The sequence below is a fragment of the Nelusetta ayraudi genome, unplaced genomic scaffold, assembly GCF_046127955.1.
Source record: "Nelusetta ayraudi isolate G7.1 ecotype Tasmania unplaced genomic scaffold, CSIRO-AGI_Nayr_v1 ptg000021l, whole genome shotgun sequence".
Lineage (NCBI taxonomy): Eukaryota > Metazoa > Chordata > Actinopteri > Tetraodontiformes > Monacanthidae > Nelusetta > Nelusetta ayraudi.
In genome coordinates, this window is record NW_027466071.1 from 1,252,554 (window position 1) to 1,267,130 (window position 14,577).

Consider the following 14,577-nt stretch of genomic DNA (forward strand, 5'->3'; position numbering starts at 1 on the left):
GAAGAGTCCTCGCAGATTAACACGAAGGACGATCGAATTATTTAAATGTTGCATTTTTTTCCCCCGTCGATTATTGTCATTGTTATACTTGGGTCCACGCACTACATCTGAACTGGGCACTAGGGCTTTAAATGGCTCCTTGAACCCTCGGGCACCCAGTTAATAAACACCCACGTCAGCACAGTGCTCCAGTCGCTTCAGCCGGGTTTCGGTCTTTAGGGCTGAGCAGGAAGTGCCTGGCTGTGGACCCCGGACGAGGAAAAAGAGCAAAGAGAAAAAGCAAAAATACATATATATAAAATCTAGATTGAGAAAAATGGATATGGTGGCCGACGTGGAGGCAAGCAGGCTCTATCGGGCGCCGGGCGAATCAAGTCATCAGTGAGTATCGATGGATTTTTTTTATTTTTTTGGGGGGTCGGGCCGGTGGGGTAACGCGGCGCAGGGCGTAAGCGGGTCCTGGCGACGCCTCACGCCTGAGAAAGAGTCACTGGGCTGGGCAGCAGGCGAAGCAACCGTCCGCGCTGCTCGCTCGCTCGCTCCGGACCTCCGGGGAAGGAAGTGGTGAGGGCGGCAGTGGCGCTGCTGAAAACGGGCGTATTAGCGCTGGGGGTTTTGTTTGCCCCCCAACTGTTTGACGTATATATTTATCAGATCACAGCGCGCTCCGCTGCCGGAAGGGTTTTTATTTTGTGGGGTGGGGAGGGGGTCTATTTTCTCTATTGTGTGCCGAAGTGGGCGTCGCTCCAGGACAGGCTGGGCTGCTCCGCCGCCGCTGCCCGCTTTTCTCTCTCGCTGCTGGACTGCAGCACTCTCGAGTCGTTTTGTAGGTCGACTCGTGTGTGTGAAATAAAGGGAGACGAGTTGGAGGGTGGTGGGTGGGGTGGGGAGGGGGCGCTGCACTCGCCTTGGCGGGGAGGCACAGCGGAGCGATCCGGGGGGTCTCGCGGGCGTTGCTCCGCGCCTTGAGTTGCCGGGCGCTGCGCTGCCTGCGGGTCCATCACAATACAAATACTAAATAAAAGGCACTGGCCAAGTGAATCCAGTATGGTGGGTCAGAGGAACTATTTCTGCACTATTCTGTCGGGCTCAGCCCCATTTGTGGAGAAACACACATCTGGGCGCGGTGTCTCATATCGCTCCACCCAACACTTGCCGCGTGCGAGCGACGTGCGAGGTTTAATGCGCGTCCCTGCTGACTCCCCAACGCTCGCTGCTATTAAACGGGGATAGGTGGGGGTGTGGGGGGTTGTCACCCGATGCTCACCGACTGGAGTCGGGTGTAGCCTATTAGAATGATACGGAGAGTGACGGCTCCTGCCGGCCAATCGGAGCGCAGGGGTGAAGTCCTGGTAGGCGGTCCCTCCGTTCGTCTGTCCGTCCGTCCGCAGCTGGCGATGCTGCACACAGCGTAGTCGGGGGGTGGGGGGGGGCACAAATAAGGGGTTTAATGGACGGTTTTATCAATGGGTATCAACCGCTGTGGTTGTCACGTGACCTGCGGTTGCTGCTCGGATGCCTCGGGTCAAATAGAATGCCGACAAAAGGCCCACATTTGTATAACCCCAAGCACTGACAACACCCACAGGGTGTGTTTTTGTGTCGGTTACTACCAATCTTTGTGCTTTGGGGGAAGAAACGGATTCCAGAGTAGGAGACAGAACAGGAAAGGGCATCTAAAAGTTAGTATCACATTCATGCAGACAGCCATGCTTTTGCTGTTGTTATGGTTGGTGTTGGAGCTATTTGTCATTTTTATATTTCATTGTTTAGTTTTGTTTGGCTTGATTAATATACCTTTAGTTTGATCATAATATTTAGCATTTTCTTTAGTTAATGTGAATGCCTATTAATTCTTTTAGTTTCTGCCAAGCATAGGGGGCAGCACCTGGAAGGCTTATGGTTTTTAGCATCATTTACTTCCTGGTTCCAAACTGTGTAACTGTATTGAAATTTTTTTTTTTTGGGGGGGGGGTGGGGGGGGGGGAATGCAAACCAGTGACAAATTAAAAATGCCTATGTTAATCAGTTAGATTAAATTCTGCCATTCTGTCTCGCAGGCAGCCTCAGAGGTGGTTCAACGCTGCCGACATCACCGTGGCTCACCAAAGCAGCCTGCTGAAGCAACTCAACCAGCAGCGCCACCAGGAACTGTTCTGTGACTGCAGCGTCCTGGTGGAGGGCCAGCTCTTCAGGGCCCACCGCAACGTCATGTTTGCCAGCAGCGGCTATTTCCGCATGCTGCTCTCGCAGGTTCCCGACGACCTGTCCGACTCTGTGAACGCCACCTTTGACGTCTTCAGCCCCGAAACCTTCACGGTCATCCTGGATTTCATCTACTCCGGTCAGCTGGACCTCTCCAGTCACAATGTGATCGAGGTCATGTCTGCAGCCAGTTACTTGCAGATGAACAACGTCATCAACTATTGCAAGAATTTTATCAAATCCTCCCTGGACATCAGTTTGAAGGAGGAGGACAGTGAGCGCTGCCTGAACTTATCTGACACGTGCAGTTTCACCAGCGCAGCAGGGGAAGACGTCCCCGAGCCGCAGCAGCAGCAAGGCCCCGGCTCTGTCAGCCCGCCCCCGGCACTCTGGACCCGGGACAATTCCAGAGCGAACACTGTTTTTTTGGGGAAAGACTCAGACCAGGAAACATCAGCCCCGACGATAAAGACGAACCACAGCAGTCCAACCAGTGATCTCCATAAAGAGGCGGAAGATCTGCAAGATCCTCACGACCCACTTTACACTCTGCCTAGATCAGAGCGCCGGCGAGGCAAAGGAGGAACAAAGAGGAGGAACAGCAGCCGCTCCAACGAGCACGAAGACCAGGACATCCAGGAGGCGAGAACGCAGAAGGCGGAAAAGGCAGAGGAGCTGTACGCTTCTTTACCGTCAATTGCTGGAGTGATGGACCATTTCAATAAAGGTGGGTTCCGTGCAGAAGGAAATGCTTATCAGTAGTTGCATTTCCATTGCCATAACCATAATTGCGCAAAACCTAAATATCGCAATTAAAAAAAATGGTCATGAAAACATCTAAACTTATCCCTAAAATGTTTTTATGCTCTCACAAGGTGGTTTTTCAGACTTATCGATATGAAGGTATATCGCAAAGGTGTCATGGAAACACTTATCGCATTTACACGTCAGTGGACGTGATGTATGGAGTCACGTGACCAGTTCACTTCAAGTGAAAATGGTGCGTTATGTTTGGACGGAGGAGATGGAATATTTTTCTTTACAAGTAATCAAAGAGAAAAATATAACAACCAGTCTTGACAACAACATCGAATTGCAGATTTATCGCAAAAATGTTTTGTACCTCCATCCTCCTCAAAGTGGGGTCTCACCGGACGAGATTTGACGAGAATTACAGCTTATGTGCTTCACACCATTCAATGGAAACACCTGCAAATCGCAATTGTACTTTGTGGAAATTTTAGAAGTATCGCTTTTACTTTTCGAAAAACCGTAATGGAAAATGCAGCATGTGGCTAGAAATATTTCTACCATGTTAAAAGGTTACGAAGAAAAACCGGTAAACTCTTCTTCTTCGTTTTCAGACTCAAACTCCATGATGCGCTTCAAATGCCCCTTCTGTACGCACACGGTGAAGAGGAAAGCTGACCTGAAACGGCACTTGCGCTGTCACACAGGAGAGAGGCCGTACCCCTGCCAGGCCTGCAACAAGCGCTTCACTCGCCTGGAGCATCTTCGAAGCCACTTTGAAACGGTAGGTTTTTCTGTGTGAAATTAGGACGCCAGGCCTGAAAATATCGCCTCCCTTCGCTCTTCCGTTCCTCAGCGATGGCTCTTTTTTTCCCTTTCCAATCCAAATGCAACTTTTAAATTTTTTTTATTTCACATTGATTGTACTCACACAGATCCATCAGGCCCGGAAGTTGATCTGCAGAAGGTGCAAAAGTCAGGTGACGGAGGACTCTGGCCATGTGGTATGCGAAGGCACGCGGCGCTACCGCATGTGCACGGTGTGCCTGCAGGAAGTGGGCTGTGATAACTTGGCCATGGACGGCCTGGAGGAAACCAATGAGGAGCCGGCGCTGTTGCTGGGAGTGGACGGGGAAGAGGAAGGGGACACCAAGAGCACCTGGATGGTGACGGACGACGACGACCTGGCTGAAGACTCGGGGGCCGACCTCATCATACAGCAAGTGGACGACAGTGAAGAAGAGCTATAGGAAAACCAAAGCAGAGCAATATTTAGTGTGTGTGCGTGTTGCATCCGTCCATGTAAAATAATTATTTATTTATAAAATGTATGCGTTTGACGCAAGTACACATGCTTATACCTCAGTTATCTGTTAATGGAATGCAATTGGTCTTCTTTTTTTTTTTCAACAAGAATGTCGACATTGTGACAAAATAGAATGCTTTTGTCATGTTTCATTAAGATATACAGTACAGTATCCAAGCACGTTTTTTCTGTTTCTCTAGCTAACATGAAGTCTTTCAGTCAACATTTGCTTTCATATGCATGAATATACAGATTTGACATTACAATATATTGATGCTCCCCTTTGATATAAAGTTTGCGTTTAAGGAAGACAAGGACAATATGCAGTGCTTTTCATCTCTACATTTGATTGTAATATGCATAAGGTTGCCTGTTATAATTTATTGTTTGACGTTTGTTTATTTTGTACTTATTTACACATTAAATATATTTTTATATTTTCCAGCGTTGTGTCCCACTTTCCCCATTTTATCCAACGCAGTAAATAATATAAAGGAAATTATATGAAACAACTTTAATTGGTTAGTACTGGCGACTTGTCCAGGGTGTCACCTGCATTCGCCCTAAGACAGCTGGGATAGGCTCCAGTAGACCCCCGTGACCCTGAGCTTGGGAGTAAGCGGGTATGGAAAATGAATGAATGAATGATAATTGGTAAGTTATTTTGGGATTGATTGGTTTATAACTAGATACAGTTTCATTTATGCAAAAAAAAAAAAAATCAAACATCTTTTGCATTGAAAATGCCTGGTTTCCAGAACGCAACCTCGAATCCTTCTGCAAATCAATAATCAAAGTCGTATTTTAAGGTGACGGAAGCTGCAAGTTATTGCACACAACTTGACTTTGTCCGTCAGAACGGAGTCGCGGTCTGTGGCCTGTAGATGGCGCTTCTGCCGCGCGTTTGAACTCGCCACCGCGGACGCGTTCTAATAAATCTTTGCGTTCTGCTTCTCCGACGGCGTGACGTCACACGGGGGACTGGAATGGGCTGGACAGATATGGCGGCTGTCATGAGGCTCGTCAACAGAAGCACCTTAGTGTCAGCGATGGGTCAACACTACTTGGCGTTCAGCTCCGCAGCGAAGGTGCATTCCGTCATCTTTCGTTTGACTTTTCTGGAAGGCTGCATTTTAACACGGCGACTGTCGACTGGCAGCCCGGGCAGCTCGGCTAGGCGGCTAACCGGCTAGCTCCACCATATTTCACTGGGTGGATATTATTTTGTTAAAACAAAAACGATTCACTCTCTTCGGTGCAGTCTGTGTTATTAACGGGAAGTGTAATCCACCGTGATGTTTTTCTGTCTGTCTGTCTGTCTGTCTGTCCCAACAGGCCGGTTTAAAAGTAAGCCCAGCTCTGCCAGAAAAGGTGAAGATAGTCGAGGTTGGACCCAGAGATGGCCTTCAGAATGAAAAGGTAAACAAACGTTCTTCCTTAACTCGCACAACTCACAGAACAAACAGAACCAGCCAACGCTTGGATTCAATATAGATATCGCAGCACTCTCTGGCTTTCATAACTTTGGCTTCGCTAACAGGTGCCTAGCTTCTGCGTGGACTCACCGTGTCATACTATGTCAGCAATGTTGCGTTTGCGTGTCAGCGTCTTACCTCGATTTTTTTTTTTTTTTTTTTTTTTTTTTTGCTGCTGCTGCTGCTGCTGCTGCGGGGTCCACAGACCATCGTGCCGACCGAGGCTAAAATCCACCTGATTGACATGCTCTCTGCGTGCGGGCTGCCTGTCATCGAGACCACCAGCTTCGTATCTCCAAAGTGGGTTCCACAGGTTGGTTCACTCTGCTCCACATCAACTCACGTGATTTTTTTTTTTTTTTATGCAGTCACACCCTGCCGAGGTACAAGAAAAACTGCACCATCAAGTGCGTTTTTCTGATACTAATCAGTGGTTTCTGTCGTGTTGTTGTCTTGACACTAGATGGCAGACCAGGTTGACGTGATGAAGGGGATCGCCAGGAAACCCGGAGTGTCTTATCCAGTCCTCACCCCCAACCTCAAGGGTTTCCAAGCTGCTGTAAGTTGTTGAGCACCGTGAAACATCGCACTCTATGTGTTTTGTTGTCGTTGTTGTCGTTGTTGTTGTTGTTGTTCATAACCACCTCTAAAAAAAGCTTTTATTAAACCCATTTCACTCACACTCCCTGTGTCAGGTGAACGCAGGAGCGGCTGAGGTGGCCATATTTGGTGCTGCGTCCGAGCTGTTCAGCAAGAAGAACATCAACTGCTCTGTGGATGAGAGTTTGCAGCGCTTCGACGATGTGGTCAAAGCGGCCAAAGCGGCCGGTGTTCCAGTCAGAGGGTGGGTTCATGGAGCCACTGTCATCGTGCATCAAACATGTGAGATTATTATTATTATTATTATTATTATTATTATTTCAATTCAACCTCCGTTTCTTTCACCACAGTTACGTCTCCTGTGTCCTCGGGTGTCCGTACGAAGGCAGAGTTGCGCCCGAAAAAGTTGCACACGTAAGCCATCGCTGGATGTATGCGCGCAGGCCGACTCGTGAAGCATTCAGTCGCTGTGAAAAGTTCCAACTTCCGTCCGTCACCTTGCAGGTTGCCAAGCGTCTGTACTCCATGGGCTGCTACGAGATCTCCCTCGGCGACACCATCGGAGTGGGGACTCCTGGCAGCATGAGTGAAATGCTGGACGTTGTCATCAGGGAGGTTCCGGTCAGCGCCCTGGCGGTGCACTGCCACGATACCTACGGCCAGGCTCTCGCTAACATCCTCGTGGCTCTACAGGTCAGTGCTTGAACATGATTGTTTTCTGAAATAGGATCGACATTTGTCTTTATTTAACCATATGTTTTTGATCCTGTAGAAAGGAATCAGTGTGGTGGATTCGTCGGTAGCAGGACTGGGCGGCTGTCCTTACGCTCAAGGAGCTTCTGGGAATGTTGCCACTGAAGATGTCGTGTACATGCTGCAGGGACTTGGAATTCATACAGTAAGAACCATTGTCTGAATTTAGCCTTTTTAAAAAAGCAGTGATGAAAGAGGGGCCAGCTGAGGTGGCTCGGGCATCTGTTCCGGATGCCTCCTGGATGCCTCCCTGGGCAGGTGTTCCGGGCATGTCCCACCGGGAGGAGGCCTCGGGGAAGACCCAGGACACGCTGGAGGGACTATGTCTCCCGGCTGGCCTGGGAACGCCTTGGGGTCCCACCGGATGAGCTGGAGGAGGTGACTGGGGCCAGGGAGGTCTGGGCATCTCTGCTAAGGCTGCTGCCCCCGCGACCCGACCCCGGATAAGCGGTAGAAGAAGAAGAAGAAGAGAAGAAGGAGTGATGAAAAATACCATTCTGGCTTTTGTGAAGATATTGCAAATTTTTGGAATTTCCTGCCACAAATGCTTGAATTCCTACAAGTGCTGCTGTGTGTTGTGATGCATACATGTAGTCAGTCAAAAAAAGACATTTTTACAAAATATTTTTGAATAATACACACATGCATGGTATGCAAAATTGTGGAAAAAGCCAGCAAAAGCGGAGCATGTGAATTACGCAGCCATCAGCTGTTACAGGCTGTGATATTGACCTGCACTGATTGTAAAACTGGAGCAGTTTCTAGGTTACGTTCGTATTAACAGGTACAACTGATATGTTGCTTATTTCTTCCTGTTAGGGAGTGGACCTGTCAAAGCTGATGGATGCTGGAGCCTTCATCTGCCGAACCCTCAACAGAAAGACGAATTCTAAGGTGGCGCAGGCCACCTGCAAACTCTAATGCAGCAGTACGACCAGTCAAAGACCAAACAGTGCACCGTGTTCATACATCATCTTCCACGTGTTCCCTTCTTCCTACTTTTACTTAAATTCTTATAGAATTTAGTGAAAATGTTACTCTTAACATTTTGATAGTTCTAACTCCTTTTTGTATTTTTCAATGAAAGTAAATATTGCCGTGTGCTAAAACGGGGCCTTATGTGAAGTCAGCCTAATTGCACAAATCCTTTTCAAAGCAATGCTTACTTGCTTTTCGTTGATAATGTACCAACATGACTTTCTTGGCTGTTGGTGAGGCCAGAGTTAAAATGTCCAAGCAGTCACTCAACTGGTTTTTGATGGCAGACAGGTACTGAAATATTGTTATATTAATATCAACATTTGACCTACATATGGAGTGACAACTCATAAAACACACAATTTACATTTGGGGCGTCTGTGAAAACAGCATTGGTCATCATGAACACTGGCTTTGTACTAGTTTTGCAAGAAGTGCTGTGCTCTATAATAATGAGGAGTTTCAATTATATTTTTATGTTAATATTTAGTTTTATTACATCTTTAAATATTTATTTTTGGGTTTTTTTCCATTTTTCAAATTGAAAAATCTATATATTTACTGCGAGACTGGGATGTTTCAAAATAAAGGTTTTCATAAAAGAATGTTCCAGTGATCTGACTGTACTGACTTCCAATCATCATGTACACGCTTTACAACTCGGTGTTACACTGTATGAGTAGTGGGACAGTGATTTAACAAATCTACTTCAATTATTCTCCAGATGATGTCCAATCAAATGTTTATAGAAATATGAATGTGGAGCCTTGAACAAGTGCACAGAAACTTTAGAAGAAGGCAGTGTGTTTAAATAATGAGAAACAACAACACTAAGTGATAAAATATCACAATGTGCTTACAGCCACATTGAATAGGGTGGGTGTGTGTCATCATCCATCTTTACATGTCCCTGCTAAACATGTCAACACTGCTAATTTAAAAGCACCGTTGCTCTCCTGAGAGCCAGGAATGAGCGCTGAACGCCTTCTTCTACTGACTGATTTTCAGTGTTTGCTTGGAGGAAATGATTCAGGATAAACAAGACACTCTTTCCGTTGCTGCACCTTGTGAAAAACCAGACCTACGAGTCTGACAGGCAGAATGAGATTTTTTAGTACTGGGGACCTCTTGAGCTCCTGAGAACCACAAAGGCCGTAGAAGAACATGCCACCATGACTCACTAAGTACGCAGATAGTTAATGCTAATGCGCAAGACCCACAAAACGAGGTATTTGTCAACACTGAGGGAAATCTTCACTCCACAAATCACAGGCACATATCACAGGCAGTCCTGGCTTCTTTACTTTGAGGTTGGAGCCTGAACATTTGCCTGACTGAAACTACTAAGTGAAGTCATTACACTCAGTCGAAAGTTATTTTTCAAAGGGAACCTAAAACACATTAAATGCAGACACATGAAAAGGCATTTTTAAAACAACATATGTCCAAACATTTTTAATTTTTATATTTATAAAAATACAAACTATTAAAAACATAAACAGACTTTACAATTCCACAGAGACAAAAAAAAAATAATAATAGTCCAAACAGCATGTTCAGGTCCAGCTCTTCCCCCGCCCGCCTCCAGCCTGCGCTCCAGCAAGTAATAAGACGGCAGCATTCCTTGTGCTGTTTTCAGAGCGACAGTGGCTGAACGTGGCCAGCTTGTGTACAAGCAAGTCTAAACACAGGCAGTCAACGAACAAATTGTGTTTGTGCAACGTATACCTGAGACCAAGCACATGTCCTGGGCTTGTAAAAGGGAAATATATACATGATGTATGTACTCTGATGCCCTTAGATTAGCATTTTTTAAATCCCACACAGATTTCACAGAGCCATAACTTTTCTTTTCTTTTTTTTTTTACTTTGGAATGTCAACATATTCAAATAATTTACTAGCACTATTCTCCATTCCTCGCAGGAGCAAATTCAAATGAAAACATAAAAGCTCCAATTATGGGTTTTTAGTAGGGATGCACTGATACCATTTTTTGACAGAACGAGTAAAGTATGAGTTACTTCCATGTCAGTACTCACCGATACCAATACTGAGTACTTAATAAGGCCATTACACATGATAGAATTATTTAGATTTTTTTTTTTTAAATAAATAAATTCCAGATGTTCTGCAACATTCCACAGCGTGTTTTTCTAGATCAGGTTGACTGTCACAAGTTTCACTGCAGTACAAATACAAATCTAACAAAATTGTCATATACAATTTACACATATATGACATATATGTATATATATATATGACTGATATCAGTGTCGTGGTATCAGTTTGTATTTTAGGAGTACAAATAGAGTACTCAACCCTGGTACCGGTACTGATACCCGATGCTGGTATCGGTATCAGTTCATCCCTGGTTTTTAGGTTAGTCCAGTTTTAAGGATGCAGGGACAAAATATATCCACCAAGATTCATAAATAACTTTTTTACAAGAGTGCATAATCAACGAACGCTATTTTTCGAAGCTATAGTCTGCTATGCTGTACTGGGGGACAAATCAAACCAAAGAGACTGAGAGGTCATTTTAGTGTTCACTGAATAAAAAGAGGTGCTCAGTTGGCTTCAATCTGCAGCTACACAACTCGATGCCAATCAATCCTGTACCATCAATTGTAAACGTGTATTTGACCACTCAACCCCTGTGGTACCACTAAGGACTCTGGCAGGTAGGGTGGATACGTCATATCTCCAGTGTTTCACTTCCTTCCTCTCCCGAGTCAAAACACTAATCAAAAGAGAGGCAGTGGGAAAAGCTGTGGAATGTTCCAACGTGGGTGAAGGGGTATGTTTGAAAAAGCGCACATGCAAAGAGGGACACCAGCGTGTCAACTACAGATCAGTTTGACACGAGGAGACTTGTAAATATTGCATAAAGTTGCCTGGAAACCGTTTGAGGCGCTCAAAAAGAGTCTTTGATTTGGACACAGAGTCGCTCAGGAAGGGTTTGGGACTGATGACTCATCTTCCAGGGTCAGATACACAGTTCAGCAGCTCAGCTCATGATTTTTAGTCAGTTATCTGAGGTTTGGCAAGAGATTCAAACCCTGGCACCAGCGATCTCCCACTCTTCAGCCAGCTTGTGGCTTCATTATTCAATCACGACGTCAGATTAGGGGCAGACGCCCGGATCTTCTTGTCCAGTTTGAGTCCCGGCGGCATCAACAAAGGCTTGTTTGCACTCCTGAAGGACGGAGGCTTCTCTTTGGGTTCGGGCACCGTCAGAGGCATGGTGCCGTTGTTAAAGGGGTCGTCGTTGTAGTTGTCCTGCAGCGGCGGCAGGTTGCGATGGCGCCTCTTGATCTTGTTGGCGACCCGCACCACGCGCTTGGAGATGAGATAGATGATCTCGCAGATGTTGAGCACGATGCAGAGGGCCGAGGCTCCCACCATGAAGTAGGTGAAGACCTTCTTCTCCGTGGGGTGCCCGATGTAGCAGTCCACCTGGTTGGGGCAAGGCGACACCTCACACTTGACCAGCCTGGGCAGGTAGAAGCTGTCGTAGACGTAGTGCAGGATGTAGAGGAAGGCCGCCTCGATGCCCGTCTTCACAAAGAGGCTGATCAGGTACGTCCACCACAGGCCGCCGTGCTTCTTGCCCGTGTTGTTGTACAGCTTTTTCTGGTCGCCGTGCTTGGCCTTGTGTTTGCGCTCGCGGTCGTCGCGGTACGCCACGTGCATGACCACCATGAAGGACGGGCAGGTGACGAAGATGAGCTGCAGGGCCCACAGGCGGATGTGGGAGATGGGGAAGAAGTGGTCGTAGCAGACGTTGGCGCAGCCGGGCTGCTTGGTGTTGCAGTCAAAGTCCTTCTGCTCATCACCCCAGACTCTCTCCGCCGCCACCACGTACACCATCACCCGGAACACGAACACCACGGACAGCCATATCCGCCCGAAGGCCGTGCTGTATTTGTTCACCCCACTGAGGAGGGCTTGGAAGGTCTTCCAGTCCATGCTCTCGGCTGCCTGTCAATTTCGTCTCTCTTCTTGAGGATCTGCTCTTCCCGGCCGTGGTTTATCTTCCAAATCTGGACGTGGCAGATTAAAGAATGGGTAAACACGGACTCGGCGTCAGCTAAATTATTTGCTCCCACTCTGTGCCAAGTGGTGTCTCGCATGGACATTAAAGGAGACTTTAATAACAGTGATACCGAAAGCGGCCTAGTGAAAAAGCACTTTAGGTCTCAATAATGAACGCTACAAGAAATAAGAAGCAAGACTGATAATATTTCATATACATATAAAACATCTATTTGAGTCTTTAAGAAATAAATATACATATAGGTGTATACATACACATTTTTATGTACACCCGTTATTTTTAATTCAGTGTATCTTATGTCCAACATTAAACGGTGGTTACTTAGAGGAAAAACATGTTAGAAATGCTTCGAGTTAACGAGTTTTACGCACTGCGCGGAGAAGTCCCGAGTACATTCATCCTCCGATTAACGTCACTACACACAGGCCATGTGGCTCCTTCAGAACCGACCGATTCGAACGCGATGTCTCTCTAAAAGCCTGGCTGACCAGCAAAAAAATAATAATAATTTCCATTTCCAAAGTAATTCCATTTGACTTGGCGCAAGACCCGCAACACTCAGCAGCTCGGCTCGGAACGACGCGACTCACTCGATTCCTCGATTGTTGAACTTACCGAGAGAAGCGTTAGTCCATAGCTGTTCGGCTGGTGGTCATTAGGAGGGGGAAACGACGCGCTCGCACGTGTTTTCCTGCGTGTTTCTACCGTCTTCGGTGTCGTGTTTTTTTTTTTGTTTGTTTTTTTCCCCCCCAGTCACTTAACGCACAGATTTGATTCCGACCGTCAGGTAAACGGACGCTGCCTTGTGAAATGCGCCTGTGGGTGTGGTTAAAGCGCAGAACCGGAGCAGCTTCCCCAGACGACCCGCCTTCTCCTCTCCCTCTCCCACTCAGCTCCCACTCAGCTGTCTCCTCTGAGTCACATTTATCCATTTAGTATTACTTTACTCCACGCAGCCTTCACAACAAACCAGGAGACACATAACATGTCATTGGGGCCCACGTGAGGCAGAGAAATGTTGGAAATGAGGACCAAAAAAATAAAATAAATTCAAAGTTAAAAGTTAAAAGACAAAAATCATGTGTACATGGTGGAATTTCAGGATGTACAATCGCCCTTGTTGTGCCACTGAAGGCACCACAGCTTCGGTACAACAACATGAGACAATCAGAACTTTGCAATACAACTCAATTTCACTGTTTGATTCTCCAAAACTGCTGCTGCTGTCTTCCTGTCACAACACCTCTGCCTGTGCCACACACTCACTTGGTCTACGCAACAGGACAGACACACCCTGGGCTGGATACATTTTTTCCATTGTTGTGCGCGTGGCCGGTTTCTTTTGTGGTGGCTGTCGGTCTCGGCCCAGGCAGAGGTCTCAGGGGAACTGCTCACTTCTTTTATGAGATATTAGATTTTTTTTCAGTTAACGTGTGGATTATTTGCAACACATTGCCTCGTAACAGACACAACCTGCATATGTGGTTGCCTTCAGTGTCCCCTGTGTTCCTCATGAAAGGCCGAGCACTTCTCAGGTGACGTTACCTCAGTTCAGGAAGCCGCAACTTTTTTTTTTTCTTTTTTTTTTCGCTCGTTTTCATTGCTGTTTTGTTCTTTTGTCTTTTTAAATCTCCTTCCTTATTTCACAGTCAGACTCTTCACTGTTTCCTTGAACATTGCTGGACTCAACTGGAGCCTCCCCACAAAGCAACGCCACCTCTGTGCCACAGAGTGCCGACGGGGGTGTGTGTTCATTTGTGGCTATTAAAACTTGAGGTTTGCATTACATAAAAGGGATCGTAGACTTGCTGGCACACCATTAGTCCCATGTCAAGTCAAGTCAAATGTATTTGTTGTCCTCTGTACAACCACACACATAGGTATTTCTCTTTTTGTCCAGACAAGAATGAGGCCAAGCCCAAAATGTTCAGGAAGTACAATGCCACCCTCCACTTTGTATTTCTTTCCTCACTCATATTACTGAAGAAAAAGGATGCAAAATAAACAACTGTCAGCATTTCCGCTAGGTTACGACAAGAAATATATATTTTTCGCAATATCACATGAAAGAACACCCAGGAACGGTGGAAAAATACCAACAAAGTGAAAAAAAATCGCCTCTGAGTAAAACTTTGCTCTGCTTCTTTGGAAAATGCAGTTTTAGCAGAAAACATTTAAACAGAACACAAGTGCTCCAGACAAGTGGAGTGTTGGTGCTCAGCGAGGAACTGGTCCAGGCGGTCTGCTGAGGCGCACCTGGAGGAATGCAGTCGTGACTCAACTGCAGCCGTCTCACAAGCCTGAACACGACAGAACGACACAACAGGACAAGCACCAGCTTTTCAGTGCTGGTACTCAGAAAAACATCAGAAACTGAGAGCAGAGAAAACAAAGGTGAGGGTGGGAGGAGGGGAGGGTCGTCTTTGATGGGAGGCGATGAGACTGGAGAGAG

General features: G+C 46.5%; 3 protein-coding genes and 1 long non-coding RNA gene across 4 annotated transcripts; 2 read left to right on the forward strand and 2 right to left on the reverse strand.

The window, feature by feature from the left end:
- Nucleotides 1-191: 191 nt before the first annotated feature.
- Nucleotides 192-4,703, forward strand: zbtb8a (zinc finger and BTB domain containing 8A). Its single transcript, XM_076027539.1, has 4 exons — nt 192-381; nt 2,061-2,932; nt 3,570-3,739; nt 3,891-4,703. Exons 1-4 carry the CDS (start codon nt 317-319, stop codon nt 4,203-4,205), a joined length of 1,422 nt encoding a protein of 473 aa, XP_075883654.1. The 5' UTR covers nt 192-316; the 3' UTR covers nt 4,206-4,703.
- LOC142889020 (uncharacterized) lies at nt 3,319-5,946 on the reverse strand. The gene is made up of 2 exons (XR_012926776.1): nt 5,875-5,946; nt 3,319-4,199 (listed from the first exon to the last, which is right to left on the reverse strand). It is a non-coding gene; the product is annotated as an uncharacterized LOC142889020 (long non-coding RNA).
- Nucleotides 4,993-8,672, forward strand: hmgcl (3-hydroxy-3-methylglutaryl-CoA lyase). The gene is made up of 9 exons (XM_076027544.1): nt 4,993-5,349; nt 5,597-5,680; nt 5,942-6,049; nt 6,200-6,295; nt 6,432-6,580; nt 6,687-6,750; nt 6,841-7,029; nt 7,109-7,234; nt 7,909-8,672. Exons 1-9 carry the CDS (start codon nt 5,248-5,250, stop codon nt 8,008-8,010), a joined length of 1,020 nt encoding a protein of 339 aa, XP_075883659.1. The 5' UTR covers nt 4,993-5,247; the 3' UTR covers nt 8,011-8,672.
- A 671-nt stretch (nt 8,673-9,343) lies between these two features.
- gjb3 (gap junction protein beta 3) lies at nt 9,344-12,949 on the reverse strand. Its single transcript, XM_076027546.1, has 2 exons — nt 12,741-12,949; nt 9,344-12,111 (listed from the first exon to the last, which is right to left on the reverse strand). The coding sequence occupies exon 2, from the start codon at nt 12,035-12,037 to the stop codon at nt 11,180-11,182; it is 858 nt and encodes a 285-aa protein (XP_075883661.1). The 5' UTR covers nt 12,038-12,111; nt 12,741-12,949; the 3' UTR covers nt 9,344-11,179.
- Between the last annotated feature and the right edge of the window lie 1,628 nt (nt 12,950-14,577).